This window comes from Sinocyclocheilus rhinocerous, unplaced genomic scaffold, assembly GCF_001515625.1.
Source record: "Sinocyclocheilus rhinocerous isolate Xijiao unplaced genomic scaffold, SAMN03320098_v1.1 scaffold1833, whole genome shotgun sequence".
NCBI lineage: Eukaryota > Metazoa > Chordata > Actinopteri > Cypriniformes > Cyprinidae > Sinocyclocheilus > Sinocyclocheilus rhinocerous.
The window spans coordinates 530,379-541,512 of record NW_015657606.1 but is presented as its reverse complement, the minus strand read 5'-3'; the positions used below and the strand labels follow the sequence as shown (position 1 = coordinate 541,512).

At 35.7% G+C, this 11,134-nt stretch overlaps 1 protein-coding gene across 2 annotated transcripts in view; it reads left to right on the top strand.

Annotated features, from left to right (window-relative positions):
- Nucleotides 1–11,134, top strand: part of LOC107721426 (calcium uptake protein 3, mitochondrial-like) — a 26,377-nt gene that overhangs the window by 11,908 nt on the left and 3,335 nt on the right. The window contains exons 8-12 of one of the 2 annotated variants that reach the window (XM_016529434.1): nucleotides 891–932; nucleotides 2,805–2,900; nucleotides 7,575–7,669; nucleotides 8,629–8,800; nucleotides 10,266–10,274. In XM_016529434.1, coding sequence (XP_016384920.1) covers nucleotides 891–932; nucleotides 2,805–2,900; nucleotides 7,575–7,669; nucleotides 8,629–8,800; nucleotides 10,266–10,274 — 414 coding nt within the window. The remainder of the gene's footprint in view (nucleotides 1–890; nucleotides 933–2,804; nucleotides 2,901–7,574; nucleotides 7,670–8,628; nucleotides 8,801–10,265; nucleotides 10,275–11,134) is intronic. The other variant, XM_016529435.1, reaches the window with a different exon arrangement.

The following is an 11,134-nucleotide window of genomic DNA, read 5'->3' as shown; positions in this document are numbered from 1 at the left end:
ATATATATAATATAAATCATAAATATATATATATATATATATATTTCTTAAATATACACAGTACACACGCATATATTATGTAAATACAAACTTTAATTTTGAATGTGATTAATCGCGATTAAAAGCATATATATATATATATATATATACAGTATATTCGCGATTAATCGATTTAAAAACACAAATATATATATTTGAAGAATAGCAAGAATATATATTCTGCTAAATATTCTTATATGGTACCATGAATATATTGTGCATCCCTATTTATTACTTTTGATCAGAATTACAATTTTCCGCTTTAACTTCCTGATGACAAACTGGCTTAAAAATCCCATTGATGTGCACTGAACAAGGGACCGGAGTAATATTTCGAGGTGGGCTCTTTTGACTTGGGTCAGAAAGCCACCTCTTAACAACACCCTAGCACCCAACACCTAACACCTTAGCAACCATAAAACAACACCTTGACAACCAGCCACATCAGCCTAGCATCATGGCGGCGAGTTTTGCACAGGCAAGCATCACTCACATTTTCTTCAAGTCTAGTTATATGTGGGATACTCAAAATCCCATATATATCCTGAAAACATCAATTGGCCACACACTGTAAACTTCCTCTAGACTTATATCTGTATTTGTTTTGCCTGTCCCGGATGCATAACACTTTTTATCTCATTCACATGTCCAGTTTATCAAGGGCTGTCTTGAGAGGGAGCCAGTTGCGTCATCCCCTCTTGGAGGCTTGCGAAAGTGTGCCAGCTGTCCTGTGGTTAAACCACTTTCTACTCTTTGCATGTTTAACCTGTCTTTGTCCATCTCTTCTTATGTTCTTCTCTCCTTCCTCTCCTCTTCCGCATGCTGTGACCTCTCCTCTCGTCTCTGTGTAGAGTATGCAGCTCTATGGATATCAGGTTGTCCCCGTAAACAGCGTATGTATCTCCCCCAGCTCTCTGACCTGTAAACTATAACCTCTGTGTGAATCTTGAAATCATGGAAGGAATGATGGGTGAATGAGAGAGATCTGCAGATGACTGAATGAAAACGTGGAGTGGACCTCAGAGGTCAGAGAGCATGTGGGTGTTTTGCCACAATCAGTCTAATTTGATTCTTATTGATTTCAGTTTCTTTAACCACAAAGTGTCAGTTACAAACTTCATCAGTGGGCTATAAAGAACAGGTTTGGGTAAGAGTGGGTGGAGTTGTTGGTGTAAAATGTGTTTTCTATTGAGTCTTTCACATTCACTTACGTTAAATCACTTACATTACATCTCTCTCGCTCACTGACCCAAAAGAAAAGAAAGATCACAATTGAGATGTAGATGTTTCTTCTAGACAGCAATGAGATTAAAACTCTTTCAAGACCACATAAATGATGATAAATGCTATAAATTCTATACACTGCCATTCAGTCTGAGGTCATTAGGAAGAAAAAAAATAAACTTTTTTTTTTTTTTTTTCAGCATGGATGCATTAAATTGATCAAATGTTACATTTATACATTTATAATGTTACATAAAAAATCTAATTCAAATAAATGTTCTTTCTATTCATCAAAGAATCATAAAAATGTATCAGTTTCCAAAAAGATATTAAATGGCTCTATTGTTTTTAGCATTGATAATGATAAGAAATATTACTTGAGGGCCAAATCAGCATATTAGAATGATTTCTGAAGGATCATGTGACACTGAAGACTGGAGCAATGATGCTTCAATTTCTGATTTACAATCACAGTAATAAATTCTATTTAAAAATATATTACATATATATTTTAAATTGTAATAATATTTTACAATATTACTGTTTTTGCTGTATTGTTTTCTTCAAATAAATGCAGCCTTGGTTGATGACACTGAAAACAATTCTGTCCACACAAAAACACATTCATCCACTTTCACATATTCAACTCATGCACAAACGCTTTTGTATATCTGTGAATCTGGTACAGAAAGAGAGACAGAGTGAAAGACCTTTGTCCATTAAAGTGGCTCCTTACAGCACAAGACTGATGAGAGAAATATATTTCCTGTTTGCCTTATCCTGATGTGTCAGTATTAGTCTCTCAGCTTCTGTATTCAATAAATAGGTACAGAATAACTGACAACAAATCGTTGAATTATTGAATGCACGTACTGCCGTATTGTGAAGCGCATATGAAGTCATTTTCAATTATTCAACAGTTCAGAAGCAATTATTCTGCTGATATCATGGTTACTGTGTATCAAAAGAAAAAAAAATCCACTTTTCATCAAAAAAAAAAAAACTTTCTTGTGCCAGTATTTATAATAGTCTGAGCGACTATTAGTTCAAAAGTGTCTGGAAAGAACATGGTAACATGATATGGATCTAAAAAATAGCTGTGCAGTTACAGAACATTCATAATCAAGATTTCATGTCATGGTATGAACATTTTGTGTCATGGTAAAAACTAAATTTTGTGAGTCAGTGATGACGCATATATAAGCCATTTCACAGAAGATTCTGTATCTGGTATAATAATATATGCTGATAAAACCTTTCAGTCTTGGATAATATCCCAGATTTTTTTTTTTTTATGATTAATCACTCACATCATATAACCACATACAATTAGCATTTGGCTAACATCAACAAGTTCCCCCTCCTAGTCTTCACATTAATCCTTATACAGTATATTTGATTGGTTTAGGTTGCTAAATTTGCCATATGTTTTTCATGGTTGAGAAAATGACTGAGAGACCACCCGACACATCCTCTTATTAACCATGTCAATAGAAACTAACATGATAACAGCTCTCCATCTCATGCTAAACCCTCTGCAGGTGCTAAAAAAAGAGAGTCAGGAGTTTGTGCCCAGGAGCTACTGGGACATGCTGAGACGTGGCGCGAGCCAAGCCCTGTTTTCTGACCTGGCAGAGGTACAACCATAGCCCTCTGTCCTCCTGTCTCATCCCATGTTTTTATTCGTCCCTAGCCATCCCTAACACAGTGCTCTCACCTGGAAAAGGTACATCATAACTGTCATTCCTCCTTTTACCCTATATATCCACCTTAACCCTAACATCATTGTCATTTAATGACCCAGGAATATCCTTTTATTTAATTTTTATTTTTTTCATCCCTTTTTCAGTTTCATCCCTCTTCTTATGTATTTTATCAACTGTTGGATCTGCTAGAAAATATGTTTTTGATGCTTCATTCAAAATAAATAAAAGCACGATAACAAGAGATGTTTGTTGTTATAAATTCATCTGATAAGAAAAACATGTCTTGCTTTCAGTCAATGTCTTATTTATTAGATTATAAGAATGGAAGTGTATTTTCTAAAATCGTGTTTCTGCCTCAGCGTTAAAAATAAAAAAATTAATTGGGAGGTAAAAAGCTGCAAATTATAGTCACAAATGTGAAATATTAGATTGCAATTACGAGAAATAGCATTACAAATACATATATGTATGTGTGTATCTGCAGTGTTAATTTAGTATTATTTTTACCTAATAATGCTATATATTATATACTTTTATATACACTCTCAGAAAAAAAGGTGCAAAAGCTGTCACTGGGGTGGTACCTTTTCAAAAGGCACACCTTTGTACCTAAAGAGTCCATATTAGTACCTAAAAGGTACAAAAGTGTACCTTTCAAAAAAAAAGTACCGCCCCAGTGACAGCTTTTGTAAGTTTTTTCTAAGAGTGTATATGTTTAATTATTAAATGTATTTTTGTTCCATTTTAATTTTAGTTTAATTTTGAATTACCTTTAAAAAGTTCCATTTCATTTTAATTTTAATTTAATTTTTTTTATTTTTTTTTTTATATTACTATATATTTTTAATTTATTTTTATTTGTGTATGTGCGTATAATTTGTAAATATATACTATATTTCAAAAGGAAGTTTTGATTGTGATGTTTACTGGGAAACAAGAAAAAGATTTCAGGTTTAATGTGATTTTTTACAGAGAATTTTGCAGAGAATTGCTGGCTTTGTTAATACTTCATCATTAATTGTTTTTGTCATTTCAGCTTATCGATTTCTAATATTTTGCATGTGCAGTCTTTGCGTTTAATCGACTGTGAATAATAACAAGTTAATATTGTAAGCTCTCAGCGGTGAGGCACATTAAAGCAGCACTATGTAACTTCCAAACTGCCTTTTTGCCTTATCCCGAATCACTACGGTACACTTATAATAAGTGCTTATATTCGGACTATTGTAGCCTGTTCGGGTCGTCACCGCTGCGGAGTAACACATACCCGCGTGAATCGCCATAGACATAAACTTGGAGAAGTAGCTCCGGTTAGAATGTTCTTCCGCGGGATGCGTACAGTTCTGTTTATTAACCGCTAGAGCGCCAAAAGTTACATAGTGTTGCTTTAAAGGCCTTTGTTTATACACCGATTCAGAATATGTCTGCTCATCCTGATGGTGTGTTTGTGTTCTAATGGCTAATAGAGGGCGTCTGTAGGAAGCAGTAGTTTAATGATTGTGGAGAGCTGTGTGCAGATGCCCTGTATTTACTTAGTCTGTTATTTACATGTACACTTATAATAAGTACTTATATTTGGACTATTGTAGCCTGGTCGGGTCGTCACCGCTGCGGAGTAACACATACCCGCGTGAATCGCCATAGACATAAACTTGGAGAAGTAGCTCCGGTTAGAATGTTCTTCCGCGGGATGCGTACAGTTCTGTTTATTAACCGCTAGAGCGCCAAAAGTTACATAGTGTTGCTTTAAAGGCCTTTGTTTATACACCGATTCAGAATATGTCTGCTCATCCTGATGGTGTGTTTGTGTTCTAATGGCTAATAGAGGGCGTCTGTAGGAAGCAGTAGTTTAATGATTGTGGAGAGCTGTGTGCAGATGCCCTGTATTTACTTAGTCTGTTATTTACATTGAAAGGGTAATTTCAGCTTGGCTTCCTCAGATGACACAGCAGTTAGACAGGTCTGTTTGTCTGAGCTGACAACTGCAGGGTACCAGACATTGTGTATTTGTTTGTGGGCTAAAGGGCGCATGCTAGCATGTGTGGAAGTGTGATTGGGGTTACTCATCTTAGAAGTCGACAGCAGTAATCACTGTTTTTATCGCTGTTTTTAGATCAAAGAGTAAAACGCTTCAGGCAATGTCTAAGTCCCACTGTGGGCCCGGCTGAAGTGTTACATGGAATGATGACCTCACATTAATTTTTTCCTGTAACCACAGTGTTGTGATGTCACACTTCCAGCAGATTGATGACGAAATTGTGAAGAAAAAAAAACAGCTATAAATGTTTTAGATAAAAGAAAGATTCATTTATCAAAATGACTTTTATGCTCACCCACCATATTTATGACCATCAGCGAACAAAGTAATAGGGTGAATACAAAAACGCATTAACAAAATACCAAGAAAAAATGTTGATGTTTGGACTTGATCCATCCCTGTCCATACCTACACTTATATACTGGATGCATCACACTAATAACACTCTAAAAAATGCTGGGTTACATACTACAAATAGGGACAAACCCAGCAATTGGGTTGTTTTGACCCAGCGGTTGGGTTAAATGTTTAACCCAACCTTCTGGGTAGTAACCCAACCGCTGGGTCAAAACAACCTGCTGGGTTTGTCCCTATTTTACCCAGCACTGGGTTGTATTTAACCCAGCATTTTTTAGAGTGAATGTTCCTCACCATTAACTCGTCTACAGTTGTTTCCAACAGAGTTGCAATATGGTGGAACTGCTTTTTTTTTTTCTTCGATTCTTCTCAGTGTTGAATGAAATATTTATATTCATAATAATAAATTTCCTTTTGACTCCACCATCTTGAAAAATGGGTCAATACAACCCAATAGCTGGGTTTGTCCCTTTTTAACCCAGCATTTTTTAGAGTGTATGGGGATATATATATATACATATATATATACGATGCTGCCTTTGAATTTAGCTAAAATAAGGGATCTTCGAAGACAGCATACTTTTATAACCTTGTTTGGGAACAGTCTCTGAGTTGAGAACATGCCTACAATGCTTTAAAATGCTGTCTAGGCAGGTCAGTGGGTTTTGGAACAGTCTCTTGTCTTGTATGGAAGCCTGTGTTTATAAATGAATGAAACAAAAAATGCATTTGCTTTATTTATCACAATTATGGGTAACACTTTATTTCGATAGTCCACTTTAGACATTCTATTAAAAGTAAGTAACTTTGCAACTACATGTCAACTAGCAGTTAGTAGAGTATTAGTAGACTGTCTGCTTAATATCTTCTAACACTTTCTTTGTCAACTTATTCTACTAACCCTAAACCTACCCTAACAGTCTACTCTGAGAGTTAGTAGACATGTAGTTGCAAATTAATGAGAATTAGTTGACATGTAGTTGACATGTAGTTACAAAGTTACTTATAGTTAATAGAATGTCTAAAGTGGACTATCAAAATAAAGTGTAACCCAATTATGTTTTAAATCTCACAGATGTGACTATTTTATTATTTTATTTTATCCTTGAAACAGGCTTTCATACTCTTGGGATCAAAAGTTTACATTTCCATCCTGTGTTCATTGGCATCTCAGAAGAGTTTTAAAGTTTTTTTTCTTTCTTATAATAACACTATGTTGATAAAACACCAAACATCTGCAATATGTGTCTGAGTCGATCTGGCTAGTGAAATGGAATCATTCCTTCTCTCTTTATAACTTTCCACTGATTGTATCTCCATGGATAGGATTTTAAGCTAGAGGTACAGCAGTGGCATGGACTTGCATTCTGGCTCGCTTCATTGCACAGAGGCCCATAACCAGGGAAAAAGAGCTGTTTAGTGTTTATGCCTGGTTTTACCTGGTTTCAGCATGATAGGCTCTTCTTGCAGATGAGGGTGAAGCATGGGTAGAAAAGAAAAAAACAACAACAACCACCTAACCTGGCCTTGCACCTTTCAGCCACCTTCTTCCAGTTTTTTTAATGCTATGCTTGAAAAAAGGAATCATGATACTTGAACGATCGCTCAAATTGATCTTGAACATTAGCTTTAAAATCTGAAGATTCTTGAGAAGGAAAGGTGGAATTTGCTTACATGTGTGCATTTTTTCACAAATCTCTTGCAGATACGCTGTGTGAAAGTTTGTTGTGGAATTGCATGCCATGTGTCTTTTGTTGTCATGTCTTGGTCTGTCCTGTACTTCCTTTGGCTTGACACTGTGTACACCTGATATTCATGTCCAGTCCTTACAAACCTCACAAATTTTAGTGAACGGCTCTTTTAAACCACATTCAGCGGTAATTAAATATACCAGATGTACACAGGGGGGTATATGTGTACACAACTGGCATGTTTGTGTGCATTTCTGTGTATCATTGCTCTTTGTTGTGTTTCTTTTTCAGTCTAATATACAATCTTTATGCCATTCTAGTGGTATAAAGATCTGCACGTCTTCTCAGAACATGTCCTCTGTAGGCTCAGGAGAGAAAAGATAAATGGATGCACACTTTCAGGCGCTGGATGGCTGGTACTCTGAATGGCTCCGCAAGCCTATGATGGACTGATTTCTTATTCAGACAGAAGGATTTTTGTCATAGTTTCTTCTTTCTCGTTCTCCTCACCAATCGCAGCGTGCCGATGACAACATGATGATTGACACCACTCTGCTTGTGCACTTCTTTGGCAAGAAGGGGAAGGCGGAGCTAACGTTTGAGGACTTCTACAGGTATGACAACTTGAGTCTTAAAAAAAAGCTCTAAAAACATGCCACTTATTCATCTTCACTTGGCAAGGATGGATGCATGAGAACTAATGTCCATCAAGCAGGTATAGAAGGAAATGCTGAAGTCGGTTAGCAGCTTGTCCTAACAGGATGTGGCATGATAAAATGAAAAAGTCTTTAAAGACATCTCTTATGCTCACTACAGCTACAAAATACAACAGAAAAAGTATTAATGTAAAATATGAATACAATTTAAAATAACTTTTTTATTTTAATATAAGACTACAGTCTTCAGTTTGACATGATCCTTCAGGAATCATTCTAATATGCTGATTTGGTGCTCAAGAAACATTCATTATGTTGAAAACATATAATATTCGTAATAATAATAAAAAAATATATTTTGTAACATTGCCAATGTTTTACTATTTTGTTCAATTTAATAAATCCTTACTGAATAAAAATGTTAATTTCTTTAAAAAAATAAAAAATATAAAAAAGTCTTACAGACCCCAAACTTTTGAACAGTAGTATAAATGTAAAAGGTAAATTTATCATAGCCAGTCAATACAAATGACAGGATGTTTTGTTGATTACTTTGTTTTTTCTACTGCGGTGTAGCAATGGGTAGCCCCGCCTATAGTGCAATTTCATTGGTCCACATAAATGCATGTTAAACATCAAACATTTGTGCCGTGTTGTGCAACATTTTTTCAATTTTTCTTGTAGAAAATGAAGCACATTGAATATCATACAAAGCCATATTGAGAAACTCTAATATTATAAAGACATAGGGCCATCATAGAAACCACCTGGAATAAACCCTACAGTAGCAACAACATAGCAACACCCTAGCACATAGCGGCGAGTTTTGCATGGGCAAACACCATTGACATTTTACATTCCTTTTTTTTTTTTAATTCTTTACACTCTGACTTTTATTGCGGTCATTGCTCTTTCAGATTCATGGATAATCTGCAAACTGAGATGTTAGAGATTGAGTTCCTGACCTATTCCAAAGGCATGACCACCATCAGCGAGGAGGACTTTGCACGAATCTTGCTGCGCTACACTAACGTAGAGGATATTCGCAGCTATCTGGAGAATGTGCGCCAGTGCATACCTGATGAGAAGGTAATGAGTAATGTCACCTAGCCACTAACTTCATCTGAAAGAAAGGTGTAGGACAACTGGGACGACCACATCCCCCACGCTCACACTTTCACCCCTTCAAACGACTCATGTTACCCCTCCTCCTAACAGCTTTACATACAAGAAGGTTACTGGTTCAACACTTCTGTGCCCTACAAGGAAATTCAATCATATTATTAAAAAATACACATACAAATTAAATGTTATCCATTTAGACATATTTGTTCTATCCATAAAATTCTCTTATCCAGCCCAAAAATACACACATTCCCACAACTTGAGTGGTCATCCACCCTTGAATGCTCAAATGCCCCATATTGAGTGTGTGACAGTTACATGTGAACTGCAGTTTAATCGTACAGTCTCTATTCTCACCTCTCCACAACTAATGTAACTCTTTCATCCTGCGGATGGTCATTTTTCTTAATATTACCATGTTTATTTAAGGAGCAAGTGTCAAACTCACACTTTGTAGTAAAGTGGAACTGGACTTTTCCCAGGCCCAGATTTTTTAAAGGAATAGTTCACCCAAAAATGAAAATGGATCCTCTTGCGATGAATGGGTGCCATCAGAATGAGAGTTAGAACAGCTGATAAAAACATCACAATAATCCACAAGTAATCCACATGACTCAATTAAAAGCTTGTGAAGTGAAAGTGTTTGTCATGAACAAATCTACCATTAAGATGTTATTAACTTCTTAACTTCAAGCTAAAATATGAGTCCTCTATCCATAATATTGCTTTCTCCAGTCAAAAAGTAATCTAATCTGAACCAGGAGAGAAATATGCACAGATCAAACACTGTTTTAGCAAAAACAGTTCTAAACAAGTATGTTGGTGGGTTTTGATGTGAAAGGACAGGAAGTGTTAATATATAACTCGTATTTTGACCAGAAGCGTCAGTTTAAAGTTAAAATGCCTTGATGGATTTGTTTCTTTCAAACATGCAACTTTTCACTTCACAAAACATTAATTGATGGACTGGAGTGGTGTGGGTTACTTGTGGATTATTGTGATGTTTTTATCAGCTGTTTGGACTCTCATTCTGACGGCACCCATTCACTGCAGAGGATCCATTGGTGAACAAGTGATGTAATGCTACATTTTTCTCTGTTCTGATGAAACAAATTAATCTAAATCTTGGATGGTATGAAAGTGAGTATATTTTCATCAAATTGTTATTTATGGGTGAACTATTCTTGATGCAAATGTTATATTGTTATGTGTCTATTAGTTATGTGGTGCTATTTTTTATTTGTTTAGCTGGTTTACTGTGCCCCTATATTAATTCTTGAAAAAAAAAACAGACTTTGTTCAAACTGCACATTAATCTAATCTTTAGGTCTGACTGTCTTAAGTGCACACAAGTTGCAGGGTGAATTCCAACAGTGTACAAAAACGTCCTGTATTCTCTCTGTTATCCCTGTTTATCAAACACTGGAAGAAAGCAGAGGTTTGTCCCTGCAGGAGTCTGCAGCTCTTGATCAGATCATTTTTGTTTGGTTTTGCATTTTGTGTTTCAGTTGTTTTCTCTCTCTTTGATTTTGTGGCACATGTTCAAGAAAGTAAATTCCCATTTACTTTCAATCAGCTATACGATTATTATGTTGTGAGAGCTTTGAACATATTTCTTGAGTTTAAATTATATTAAAATATACAGTGGTCCCAAAAAGCATTTGGTCGCTTCATCCACACTTAAAATATGTGGATATCAATTATTTATCCATCCATCCATCCCTACTTGTCTACTTGCATTATAACCAATCACACACAATTCTGTTAAGCTTATGAATGCAATGGCCAGTCAGAGGCGTTCAGATTAGTCATCGCTGAAACACCAGAGGTTTGTTTAGTGTGCGCTCTTGCTGACGGAATTCTGCACTCTCGCGAATTCTCTCATTATAAACAACAAAGTGCAGATGTATATGCAATGTAAGAGATTAATTTTACAGTGTAGACAGCTTAATTAATCATAACGATAGTTTTTTTTTGTTTCTTTGTTTTTGAGAGTTAAACTCTCAAAATAGATAGATAGATTGAAGTTAGTGCATGTGCTTCGCTCGCTTTCTGTGGAAATGAAAACGTTATAATTAGCCACTTACAATCTTTTTATTACATTTTGATCTCGTTAAATACAAATTTAGTCCTATTAAAATATTTTATTAGCCTACATGACACATGGTACTTGCCTAAAAAGACGGTTTTATGATGTTTGTAGCCAATAGCATTAGGCTACTTTTAGCTTACCCTGGAGTTGGTTCACCCTCCGCCTGTGCTGCCTACCTATTTGTCTACTTACTTACTTGTCTATAT